Below are 13,880 nucleotides of genomic sequence, written 5' to 3' on the forward strand. Positions count from 1 at the left end.
CTGCTCCTCTGATGCTGCTTGGCCTGCTGTGTTCATCCAGCTCTACATCTTGTTATCTCAGATTCTCCAGCATCTGCAGTTCCTACTATCCCAGAAACAGAGATGTTGGCCAGGGACCAGGGTGAGGTGTTAAAGTGGCAGGCAACAGGTAGCTCAGGGTCTTTTTTGCGAGCAGAACGTAGATGTTCTGCGAAGCAGTCACCCAGTCTACGCTTCATTTCCCCAATGTAGATAAGACCACATAGTGAGGAACCTTCCTCTCCTCCCCTTCCCTCTGACTCCATCCCCTCTCCCAACCTCACCTCCTGTCGGGTATTCACTATGCCTCCCAACCTTCCGCTGTCTGATGCTGAACGTTCTGTACTCGGCAAAGGCCTCAGCTTTATCCCTCTGCGTCCCCACCCTAATGAATTTCGGGCATAACATGACGTCGAACTCTTCTTCCGCCGTCTTCTCCTCCGTGTCCATTTCTTTGGATAAGAGTCCTCTCCCCGTCCCACAGACTCCTTCGCCCAGCTCCAACACTCTCCCTCCACCTCGACCCCTCCATCTGGCCTTTTACCTGCACTCGATCTGTTCATTGAGAACTGTCGACGTGATATTAGTCGCCTCAATTTCTCTGGCCCCCTCATCAAATCCAACCTATCTCCGTCCGAACTGACTGCACTCCATGCATTCAGATCTAACCCTAACTTTGTTATTAAGCCTGCCGATAAGGGTGGTGCTGTTGTAGTCTGGCGTACTGACCTCTACCTTGCACAGGCTGAGCGTCAGCTCTCAGATACCTCCTCCTACCTTCCCCTGGACCATGACCCCACCATGGCACATCAGGCCATTGTATCTAATATGGTAACTGATCTCATTTCATCTGATGACCTCCCCACAACTGCTTCCAAACTGATAGTCACCCACCCCCACACAACTTGCTTCTACCTCCTTCCAAAAATCCACAAACAGGACTGTCCAGGCAGACCCACTGTTTCATCCTGTTCCTGCCCCACAAAACTCATCTCTTCCTAGCTTGACTCAGTCTTCTCTCCCCAGTCCAATCCCTGCCCACATACATCCATGATTCATTTGATGCCTTATGCCGGTTTCAAAACTTCCAGTTTGCAGGTTCCAGCCACCTCCACTTTACCCTAAATGTGCAATCCCTTTACACGCCCATTCCCCACCAGGAGGGTCTTAGGGGTCTCCGCTTCTTCCTGGAACAAAGACCTGAACCATCCCCAACCACACGACCGTCCTGTGCTTGGCTGAGCTCATCCTCACCTCAACAACTTCTCTTTTAACTCCTCTCATTTTCTTCAGGTCAGAAGGGTGGCCATGGGTACCTGCATAGGCCCCAGTTATGCCTATCTCTTCGAAGGGTAGGTGGAACATTCCTTGTTCCAGTCCCATTCTGGCCTCCACCCACAATTCTTTCTCCGAAATATCAATGATATCATTGCTGCTGCTTCCCTCTCTTGTCCGGAATTGGAAAAGTTCATCGATTTCACTTTCAATTTCCACCCTGCCCTCACTTTCCCCTGGTCCATCTCTGACTCCTCCCTTCCCTTCCTCAACATCTCTGTTTCCATTTCTGGAGATAGTCTGGCCGCTAATGCTCACTATAAACCGACTGACTCCCACAGCTACCTGGACTATACATCCCCACACCCTGCTCCCTGTAAAGACTCCATCCCATTCTCTCAGTTCCTCTGTCTCTGTCGCATATGTTCAGATGGGGCCCACTTCGACAAAGGAGCCTCTGAAATGTCCACCTTCTTCCTCAACTAAGGATTCCCCACCACCGTTGTCAACAGGGCCTCAACTGGGTGCAGACCCATCTTCCGCACTTCCGCCCTCACTCCCTCTCTTCCCTCCCGCAAAAGCAGTAGGGTTCTCCTTGTCCTTACCTACCGTCCCACCAGCATCCTGAGGATCATTAGCAGCAATTTCCGCCACCAGACACATATTCCCCTCCCCTCCCTTGTGCGCCTTCCGCAGGGACCGTTCCCTCCGGGACACACTGCTCCACACTCCCTTCACCCCCAACACCTCCCCACAGCCCTATGGCACCTTCCCCTGCAACACCTGCCCATTTACTTCCTCCCTCCCCAGTGTCCAAGGGCCCAAACATACCTTCCAGGTGAAGCAACACTTCACCTGCACTTCCCAGAATCTAGTCTACTGCATTCGCTGCTCACAATGTGGTCCCCTCTACATTGGGGAAATGAAGCGTAGACTGGGTGACCGCTTTGCAGAACATCTATGTCTGCTCGTAAAAGAGACCCTGAGCTACCTGTTGCCTGCCACTTCAACACACCACCCTGCTCCCTGGTCAACATTTCTGTCTCTGGCTTGCACAATGTTCCAGTGGAGCTCAACACAAGCTTGAAGAACAACACCTCATTTTCCACTTGGGGACTCTGCAGCCCTCTGGACTCAATATCGAGTTCAATAGTTTTAGGGCCTAAACTCTTCTATGTCCCAGCCCCCTACCCCACACACTTATTACCACATAGCCTGCCATTACATACAAACACTGTTAGCGACTAACAGTCCCCATTAACAACTATTAACACCCCCAGCCAGATCATTATTGACTCCTTTGTCTGTCCAACTGCTCTTCTCTCTCTGTAGGCTCTATCATATCGTTTACTCCCTATCCCATCCCCCTCCCTATCTTCTGCATATAAACTGACTTTTTCCCAGCCACCATCAGTTCTGAGGAAGGGTCACCGGACCCGAAACATTAACTCTGACTTTTTCTTCACAGATGCTGCCAGGCCTGCTGAGCTTTTCCAGCAATTTCTATTTTTGTTCCTGATTTGCAGCATCCGCAGTTTGTTCGGTTTTTATTTAAGTGCGAACAGTAGTTGGGTTTTGCAAGGGAATGGGTGCAGGGGCAGCAGTGCTTCTGCTGGGGCAGGAAGACAGTGAAATATAGTAGTCAGGCGAGGGTTAGGGGAGTCACAACCTCCCACGGTCTGGCAGACTCTCTGTTCTGGCAAAGGCCCAGTCTAGAGGCTGCGAGACTACAGAGGTATTTCCTGCACATTTGTACATATGAAATGATGCCTTTTGGCAGAAGAGATGTGGACAGTCAATATAATTAATTATACAGTTTTAAAGAATTGCTGAAGGACGGAGAGACCTGGGGAGGAGGTGTGAGACATTGATGGGAATATGTCTGTGAAGCTTTCAGAACACATCAGAAAAGTAATTAGCAAAGCATACAGGGCCTTTGGCTTCACAGACTGAGGTATTGAGCTCAAAAGCTGAAACTTTCAGTTGAACCTATACAAGTTCTGGTTGAGCTATAGATAGATATTGCATTCAGTCCTGATCACTACAGTTTAGAAAGGATCTGAAGATCCTTGAGAGGATGAGGAACAGAGGGTTCCAGCAATGAGGGAAGGTAGCCACGTTCCATTTGGGGAAGATGGGGTTGTTCACCTTGGAACAAAGGGATTGATGGGAAATCTGACTAAGGTCTACAAAATTATGAAAGGTGTACACAAGGTAGCCAAAAGGAAAGCTATTCCCACTAGCTGATGGTACAAAAAAAATAGGGGAGACAGATTTATGGTTTTATGCAGGAGATGCGGGTGGGAAGCTGAGGAAGAACATTCTGTTAACACTCGCTAACACAGTAATAAGTGGCAAAATTCTGGAACTCACTACCTACTAGGGTGCAGCAAGCAAAACAACAATTTCAAAAGGAAACTGGGTCCACACTGAGGGAGATAAACTTCCAGGAGAATGCATGAATACGGGCAATGACGAGATTGCTCTATACGTGGACTCCATGGATGAATGGCGTCCTTCTCAGCCGTGATTACTCTATGAATTGTAAAGACCACCTTTTAATTTTTTTCAAGTATTTTTGATTATGAACTGAGATGGGAAAAGAACTGCTGTAAAAACCAAAGATTGCTGAATGATTAGTGCATGATTTTGAAAGCAAGTAACCTGACGCTCATTGTAAGTGCTGTTTACACAGTTGCTGGTTCGACCACTGGTTGGAGAAGCTGCAGACAAGCTGCAGCCAGTGTTGTGTACAAATGGAGATTCAACTGGCAACAAGTAGCTGATTGGTCTGTAAACTCATGAGCAGTTATCAATGACAAAGGCCTTCTGCCTGCCAACAATGATGTGATTGTTTCCCAGCTAACTCAACAGCTTGGGGCTGTAAGCAAGATAACAAGAAGTCATCAGACCTCCACCAGCTCACGTACTCTCTCTGTTCTCCGTAAAAGCCTGAAGAAAACCAGTTTATCTTCCCTTGTGCAATTGCTGTAAGCAGTGACTTTTAATTAGTAAGTCAGATGCCTTTTATAAGTGAACGAGCCTCTTGCAAACCAGTTAATGCATCAGGAGAAGCAGCATTGTAATCAGCACAAAAACCATCTTCATAGACCCTGTGAACAGAGACCACTGCACTGCTTTCCCAGTTTTCCCTCTGTCCATAACACCCATTTCTTTAGTGTGGTGTGTATACGTGTGTGTGTGTACGTGTACATGTACGTGTGTGTGTGTGTGTGTGTGTGTGTGTGTGTGTGTGTGTGTGTGTGTATACGTGTGTGTACGTGTGTGTGTGTGTACATGTACGTGTGTGTGTGTGTACATGTACGTGTGTGTGTGTACGTGTGTGTACGTGTGTACATGTACGTGTGTGTGTGTACATGTACGCGCATTTATATATGTATGTGGATATATGGGTGTCTGTTAAAGGACGGGGTTAGAGTTTTAACTATTAGTGTTACATGTTGACAGTTCATTATTGTTTACTTGTAGTTAGAATCTATTTACTTGGAATAAATACTAATTTGCATTGAGTACAGAAACTACAACCTTGCTTTCTGTCACTATGGGCCTAAAAGACAGGGAAATTGGGAGATCTTTAGCTTTTGTGATGACTCCGAGAACAGCAGGGCTTCATTTTTAGCACACTACTCCCGTGAGGCATAACAGAATCTGCAAAGAAACATCCATTCCAGAACACATCGGAGCCTGTTTGTGTCAGGACATGAAATCAAAAAAGATACATACTTGGTTATTTGATTCACAATTTCTTTCAAAGTCAGTGAGCACAGAGTCACCCTCGGCAGCGAATTTCTTTATATGATCTGCAACTGAGCAGAAGATACAGCAAGGCATTACTTCCAGCAACAAAGTCCCACAGCTATAAATGGAGATACTGTACATGGAAAAGAAGGGCACATACCTGGACTGAGCTGAGCTGCCAATTGTGGGCTTTGTTTGTTAAAAAGGTAACTTGCCGCCTTGTTGCTCAGTTGGGAAATTCATTTGGTCATCCATTTGTATAGAATAATGGGAATCATTTCCGTTCAAACTCTGGTTTGTTCAGTGGCCTGCTCAGTCAGGACAGACGTAGAGAGGTCGTAGAAACAGACTGAGCAAACCTTTTTCCTCAGGCCTCCTTTACATATCACTCTCTAGTGACCACCCCCCACAATTGAAAAAGTGTACGTGGAGACAAGACTGGGATTTGGTCTCTTAAGAAACTGGAGGAATGGGCTATTTGGCCATTTGAAAGCTTTCTCTGCCATTCAATATGGATGACCTCCTCAATGTCATCTTCCTGCCCAATCCCCATATCACTTGATTTGCCAAAACACCAAAATCTATTGGTCTCTGTTTCATACAAACACTCAGCAACTGGAAGGGGAAAAGACGAAGAGAAATTTTGAAGACCCTGTTAACACATGCTGCCTAGGCTTGTACATGAAGGAATGCCCTTTTGTACAACATACCCATGGCCCCAGAATCACTCACTGACCCCAATAAAATGGGGGAGAAAAAAAAACACTGATAATTCAACAATAAAAACCAGGGAGCTATCTTACTTAATATGTGCTGCCCGAAACCTATGTGGAAACACTAAAAGCTTGGGAATGTTGCTAAAAAAACAAAGTTATGCATGATTATAGAGGTGTGAAAGTTTGTTCATGTGCATTACTGCATTAAGATTGATTGGTCCCATCCATTCCTGCCCAGAGATTCAGCCATCAGTCAGGAGGTTGGGACATTCCAGATTGGAATCATCAGAAAAGAGGTGTCTTTTTGATAAGCCTCAATGGGGTGGTCTGTTCAACACGTGGCTTCCTTCAATAACAGCTTTTGCTGACTCGTGCTGATCAATCTCTGGAAATGACCCCAGCACCAGACCCCAACGTAAGGTGTGAAAACCCAAGGGGGCAAACACACCTATCGCTCCCACACGCACTAAATTTCCCATGTCAGGGGAAGGAGATGGCCTAGTGGTATTACCGCTGGACTGTTAATCCAGAGACTGGGGACACGGGTTCAAATCCCGCCACGGCAGCTGGTGGAATTTGAATTCAATGAAATATCTGGAATTAAGAGTCTAATGATGACCATGAATCCATTGCCGATTGTCGGAAAAATCCATCTGGTTCACTAATGTCCTTTAGGGAAGGAAACTACCATCCTTACCTGGTCTGGCCTATATGTAACTCCAGACCCACAGCAATGTGGTTGACTCTGAACTGCCCTCTGGGCAATAAATGCTGCCTGGCCAGCGATGCCCTCATCCAGTTAATGAATAAGGGAAAAAAAAATGTGTCACGTCTCCAAGCATTCATATACAATAATAAGCACAGAAAATGTTGGAGAAACTCAGCAGGTCTGGCAGCATCTGTGGAGACAGAAGCAGAATAACGTTCCAAGTTTGAAGAAGAGTCACATCAGACTCAAAAAGTTAATTCTGTTTCTCTTTCCACAGATGCTGCTGGACCTGCTGGGTTTCTCCAGCATTTTCTGTGTTTGTTTCAGATTTCCAGCATCTGCAGTAATTATAACATATCCCAAAATATTGTTTAAGCATTCCTGAAAAAGGGTGCTTTTTTAATACAAGTTTATCCCTCAATAAGATACGATCTTTGAGGAGATTTGTGACAAATGACACCAACGTATCTCCAAAAAAGCTATAACTTTTTTTTTAAAAACGTACATCGTAAGTTGTGACTAGACTGAGAAGAAAACTTACAGTGTGCCATCAGTATTGTGAGGGCTGTGTTCCTCTGAAGTTCTGTCCAGTGAGGGGCTATGCTGTCAATAGGAATTTGATTTATTAAAGGCTTGGTAGAGCAGATAATCTCCTTCAGGTCAGCGTCATCCTAGAGAGAGGACACAAGAAAGAAGCAGTAGATTCTCCTTTTGTCGGAATAAAAAGATTCATTTTTCAAAACATTGTTGCACAGGACGTGGGTGTCATTGGCAAGCCATTACCTAACTTTTAACTGCACTTACACTGAGAAGCTCCCTAGGCCATTTCAGAGGGCAGTAAAGAGTGTACTATATTGCTGTCAGTCTGGAGTCACAGAACAGGTGAGGTGGCAGATTTCCTTCTCTAAGGGGCAACAGTGAATCAGATGTGTTTCTGATCACAATTGATGATAGTTTCATGGTCACCATTACTGAGACTGGCTTTCTGTGCCAGATATTTTTTCTTACTCATGTCACCATGGCAACAATTACGGAGGAAAGGTTAAAGAAAAAGCCGTGATTATTATTCCTATTGCTTTTCACCTGGAAGCGTCACTGTCCGAGGGCAATGGGCAATCAATTTGGGCCAGTTTGTGATGATCTTACAGTCAAATAGTCTGCCAACTACAGGTTTTGGACAAATATGAACCTAAAATGACTGAGGATTCTTTTACATATAATAGCTGAAATAATATCTAAAGTGGGAATGTGGGTTTGACTTGACTTAGAAAGACAAGCGTTCCAGTGAAGAGAGGTTGCCAAGACAACACTGGTAAAACATTCCTGTCATCAGGTAACAAATCTTTATTGAGATGAGGAGAAACAACAGGTTTTGTTATAAAGCCCAATATAAAATTAAGACATGAGTAATAGAATAGATTCAATTTTGATGGGTGATGTTTATACTGTAATTGCAATGCTACAATAAATAACGTAATTAACAGGAGGCAAGATAGTTTAGGGATAATGAGAAAATTACTGAAGGCAAGCAAGTGTTGCTAGGCAGCAGGGGATGTATCCTTGTAAATCAGGGGTTAGAAAAGTTACAGCTGCCTGTGTTATGTCCTGGCCTGATCTAAACATGAAGTCAGGTGACATGGACAGCATCCTGAAGTAAGGGCCCCAGTGAACGAGAAAAATTCATGGCTGACTGGTGGATGTTACTGCCGTGGAAGCAAAATGAGAGAATGATCAGAAATGCTTGAACTCGCTGTTGAGTCCATAAGGCTGTAAAGTGCCTCATCAGAAATTGAGCACTGCTCCTCAATCTTGCGTTGACCTTCACTCAAACAGCGTAGATCAAGGACAGAGGTGTCAGGCCAAGGTGGAGAATTAAAATGAGAGATTGCTGGGAGCTCAACATCATGATTGTAGACTGAATAGAGCCATTACCCAATCTGTGTTTGGTAACCCCATTTTGTTGCCTATTCCTTGCTCGTTTCAGTTTTTCTCTTATTACTTGCCCTGGTGCATTGTTTGTTTCTTTATTTCTTGCTCCAACACAATTCCCTGTGACCCTGCAGGACGATCTCCTTTGTTAGTCCATCTCTGAAACCTTCCACCCCATATTGTCCTTGTCCCATCCATCCCTTGCTCATAACCTCCCTCGTAATTCCCAGTTCTGGCAAAAGGACATCAAATTGAAACCTTAGCTCCGCTTCTCTCCCTCCACAGATGCTGCTAAACCTGCTGAGTATCTTCTGCATTTTCTGTTTTTGCCGCCAAATTTTTTGCTTTGGGTCAAGAGACGTGGGGAGAGGAGAAGAATGTTATGAGGTAGCAGAGACTAAAACTGAAAGTCACAAGTTATGAGGAGGCTGGAGATGAGGAGTGATGGCAAGAAGAAATGAATTTACAGAGGCATGAGGATCGAGCACAGAACTGGACTGACTGGATTTCTCAGAGTGCCAGTATTGACTTGATGGGCCAAATAGCCTCCTGACACCAAGACCAAGTGTCTGGCAGAGAATCTTAGACTACTGAGGTTCATAAATGAATAATGACCATTTGAGCAGGGTTCTTTATGTGTGGAGTGTAACAGCAACAATCAGAGTCTACCTTCAGGAGGCGTGGGCCAAGGGAAAACAAAATCCCTTATAAAAGGATCCTCTAGACAGGGCAAGTTTCCTCCAAAGGCTGGGTTCATCCTTTTGGTGTTTACCATCATAATGGCAGCATCTGAAAGCACTTATAGTTTCAACTTTCCTCTTTTCTCCTGGATGCTATCAAAGGACAGACCAATAGTTCTGCACGTTAATAAATGCTCTGGGTGACTGCTCAATAATCTCTTGAGAAAGCCATCTGCTCTGGAATGGCAGCTTTCTCCATCCTAAATTCCTGTCGACACCCAGAGTGGAGCACACCGCACAGTCTCATGCAGCTCCAGCTGGCTGAACGGATAGCATTAAATCAGCTCCTTTCCTGATTTCTCACCTTCACTTGCTCAAAGGTCTTCAGGAGGGCAGCAACAAAACCACTATGATTCTGAAATCAAATGGAGAAAGAAAATAAGACAAATACTCCTAACTGAGACATGATGCATACAGATCACATACAGTGCATTATACAATATTCCATGTTTTCCTTTCACGCTTCCTCTTTATGGGTCCCAATCCTTCCTAATCTCTCGCATCCCAACAAAACGATCCTCTGCTAACAAAACCCCTCAATTAGAGGATAATCTCAATCATTCCAAGACATATTTTCATATATTTCACAGTGTACAAACGTCACAATAATGTAGCGTAAACACAAGATTACACATGGAGGCAATAGGTTCTGCAGTTGATTGGCTTTTATCCACAAGAAGATTACAAGCTGGAATAAAACAACAGCACAGAAAGAGACCTTCAGCCCATTGTGCCCACATTGGACATCAAACATCCATCAATTCTAATCCAATGTTCCAGCTATTGCATTTCAAGTGTTCCTTTAAATACTTAGGAAATGTCTTGAAGGGTCCCAATCTACCACTTTTTCAGGCAGTGAACTCCAAATATCCACCACCCTCTGGGTGAAAACATTTTTCCTCAACTTCCTTCTAAACCTCCTGCTCCTTTCCTTAAAACAGTGTCCCCTGGTTACTGACCCCTCTAAGGGGAAAGGCTTTTTCCTATCTACCCTGTATGTGTACTTTAGATATTTGTACACCTCAATCAGATTCCACCTCACCTTTAAGGAAAACAACGCCAGTCTACATTCTCTATTCATAGCGGAGTTGCACCAGCCCAGGCAACATCCTACTGCATCTCTTCTGCACCCTCTCTCGTGCAATCAGACCCTTCCTACAGTGTAGAGGCCAGAAACGTACACAGTATTCCAGCTGTGACTTAACTAACATTATATACAACTCCACTATAGCCTCCTTGCTCTTGTATTCAATGCCTTGACTCTGAAAAGTAAGTAGCCCATATGTCTTTTTAACCAGTTTACCTACCTGTCCTCCATTACTAGTGATGGCATTACTCTCACTGAGCCCCCAACAAGCAACATCCTGGGGGTTAGAAATATCATGACTTAGAACCATATTGCCGTTCCTTCAAGGATACTGAATCAAAAGTCTAGAACTCCCTTCCTAACAGCGCTGTGCCTTCACCATGTAGACAGCAGTGGTTCAAGAAGGCAGCTCTCCATTATCTTCTCAAGAAGCAATTGTGGATGGACACTCACATGAAAGAATATGTAATAAAAGCTTACCACCATTAATTTCCCAAAACCCAATCAATGACTTTGGAACCATAACACACACACACACACCACACACACATTTCTGACTTAGGGGAGAATTAAATCAGACAATATACAACGTTGCTCCTCAAAATGTTGACTTCTATACAACACTGAATTACAGATCCACCACTAGAATTGCTGAAGACTCAGCTCACTATACTTCCAAAGTGGTTAACTCCATATTTACAACCACAGGACTAACAAGGAGCATCTCTACTGGGCACAACTGGTACACACTATAATAGACATCACCATGCAAGACAGTTGACATATTTGGGTCAGGGGCTACAATTGTGGATAAGGTATCCTTAGAGGAAAGGTTCGATCTTCCAAGGAGCTGCAGATCGTACACTGGTTGCACTGCTCAGCTGAAGAGGTCATACGAAGGAATCACAGGAACCCCATCTCACTGTGGTTCAATCGGCCAATCCGGCTCAACTGAACGACCCCAGTGAGGAAGTGGATAACACAAGGGACTTACAGACCTCGTACCGTCAGGAAACAAATCAAAGTCAGTCTCCAACCGAGAGATCTACCAAGCGCCATGGACCTGGATCGATTCCACCCTCGGGTGACTGTCTAGAGTTTGCACATTCCCCTTGTGTCTGTGTGGTTTCCTCTGGTTTCCTCCGACAGACCAAAGATGTGCAGGTTAGGTGGATTAGCTATGCTAAATCACCCATAGTGTTCAGGGATGTGTAGGTTAGGTGGGTTAGCTATGGGAAATGCAGGGTTACAGAGATAGGGTAGTGGGGGTGGGTCTGGTTTGGATGCTCTTCATAGGGTCAATGTGGACTCGATGGGCCAAATGGCCTGCTTTTATACTGTAAGGATTCTACGAACAGCTATATACAGAAATGCATAACATCTAAAATGAGAAGAAAGTTTTGTGGCAGATATTGCCTCAAGGAGAATGCATCCGAAAGGGTTAATACTGAGGAGTCCTCAAAGCATCTTAAGATGATATCGTTTGGACTTGCAGGCAGAACAGCTTAGGATCTTGGGGGAGTCAGACCTGACACCCAGGAGTTCTTCGTAGTCTCTGTAACAACTGCAATCATATCAGTGTAATCCGTAATTGGTTACTAACATGCAACAAACTGCATCTTGTTTAAGACAACAACAACTTCTCCTTAAGACTACCAGCTAGTTTTCCTCTACCACACTCGACCAAGCGTTCCCTGTAAATCCCTATAATTAAACAGGACGGTGACAGCAAACCTGCCCTGTTGAGAGGGCCAAACACAGCACATACATTGGTTGCCTGCACGGAGACACAAGTGTAAATAAGACAGCAAGTTCCAACTTACACACTTCTTTTTCATTTCTCCATAAAGTGTCCACAAGATTTCCATGGTCTGGATCGCAGTTAAATCCACAGATTCATCTTTGCAGTTCCTACAGAAACAGGAGAAAAAAAACACAGCTCAATCTAAACCAACCCAAGTGAAAGCAAGCTAAAGGAATTCCTTTCCATTTTTTACACTTTGCTTGACAGTCCCGTTTTCATACCAGGCATTTACACAGCAATATATAGACGGGAGACAACTGCGAGGGGTAAGGCCACTGGACCAAAAATCCAGAGGCCCAAGATAATGCCTTCTTGGCTCAGATCCCAACATGGCAGCTGGGGAAATGTAAATTTAATGAATAAAAAAACTAGTCTCAGTGATGGTGATCATGAAACTATCGTTGATTGTTGTAAAAACCCACCGGGCTCACTAACACTCATTTCGGAAGGTGATCTACTATCCTTACCTGGTCTGGCCTACACGTGACTCCAAACGCACAACAATATGGTTGACTCTCAACCCCACCAACCCTCCAAACCCCCACACAGGGAAAAACTAACAATACTTAGAAATGAATGTATTACTGGAACTCTAACTGTAGGTATACAAGTCTGGTCGTGTCAATATTTCACTTGCAAATCTTCCTGGTTTCTCTTTTTGGACACTAAAACAACACAGCAAGTCAATTTCACTGGATGTGAGCATCGCTAGCAATGCCAAAGACAAAGTGAAGAAAAACTCTGGTGCCTCTCCAGCCTCTTCTGAATCGCTGCTGGGATCTTTAGGAAGCCTTTAATCACTCTATTATATACTTTCTGAACAGTACAACACAGAATCCTCAAGCAGGTCAAGTTCCTTCCCTCTCCTCCTTTCCTGACTCCACAGTCTCCATCCATCGGGACCCAGGGCAGCAGTAGCCTGTTTCACAGCTCACTGTGAGGCACCTTTCGGTGACAGCTGAAAGATGGGTGTCCCCTCAGCTAACACCCGCACGGACACAACTCCAGCAATAGCTGCTGCTGTGACCTGGAAGCAGTCCAAAGAAAACTAAACCCTCATCTCACAATGAGTTACAAGGGGGAAAAAAACACTGAAGAAACCCAGGGGTGTTTCAGTCTGAAGGAGAGATCCAAGCTCTTATAGGAACCCAAGTTTCAGGTAAATGTAAATCCGGCTTGTCAATTTTAAATTAAATTAAGAGAGTAGGTCAAGGGGACAGGCTTGAACTATAAACAGTTCATTTAGCACAGAGGTCGAGAAATTATTCTTCATTCAAAGGAGAGATTAACACACGAAACAGAATACAGGAGGAGGCAAAAGCACTGGGATCATTTGAAGAACAATTAGATGCTGCAAATGAGGAGCGCAGGATAGAGGAGTTAGGTGTGGGATGATTAGTCTTCTTCACTCATAACTGCAGGTGATCTAGGCAATACAATTCACGGCAGGTTTTCTCTTCCCAATGCCAGGGCCCACTGTGGCCAGCAGTAGGTCAAGGAAAACTTCCTCAAATGTACTGCTAGCGATGAGAGGACATTAGATTGCGAGCCATCAGAGCAGCCAATCAAATCACGTTCACTGGAGAAAGTGCGGACTTGGACCTCTGAAGTATCTTCAATGACCAAGGATCACCCCAAAGCTCTTTACAGCCAATGAAGAATTTGGAAGAGTAGTCACCAAGAGAAGTCCACCAACCAAATGGCACACAACAAGATCCTACAAATAGCAGCCTGATAATAACCAGACAGAATCTATCCTGTTGCAGTGAAGGCATGTTTTGTTTTTCTTCATTCTTTCACGGATACGGGGGTACCATAGACATAGTTGTTGTCCATCACAGAG

General features: G+C 44.7%; 1 protein-coding gene across 1 annotated transcript in view; it reads right to left on the minus strand.

Annotated features, from left to right (window-relative positions):
* The window catches only part of LOC109917571 (E3 ubiquitin-protein ligase TTC3-like), a 110,379-nt gene that overhangs the window by 77,060 nt on the left and 19,439 nt on the right, over positions 1-13,880 (minus strand). The window contains exons 4-7 of the mRNA XM_048615338.1: positions 12,057-12,144; positions 9,451-9,501; positions 7,019-7,148; positions 5,038-5,120 (exon numbers count right to left, since the gene is read on the minus strand). Coding sequence (XP_048471295.1) covers positions 5,038-5,120; positions 7,019-7,148; positions 9,451-9,501; positions 12,057-12,144 — 352 coding nt within the window. The remainder of the gene's footprint in view (positions 1-5,037; positions 5,121-7,018; positions 7,149-9,450; positions 9,502-12,056; positions 12,145-13,880) is intronic.

The sequence above is a fragment of the Rhincodon typus genome, chromosome 32 (assembly GCF_021869965.1).
Source record: "Rhincodon typus isolate 14 chromosome 32, sRhiTyp1.1, whole genome shotgun sequence".
Taxonomy (NCBI): Eukaryota; Metazoa; Chordata; class Chondrichthyes; order Orectolobiformes; family Rhincodontidae; genus Rhincodon; species Rhincodon typus.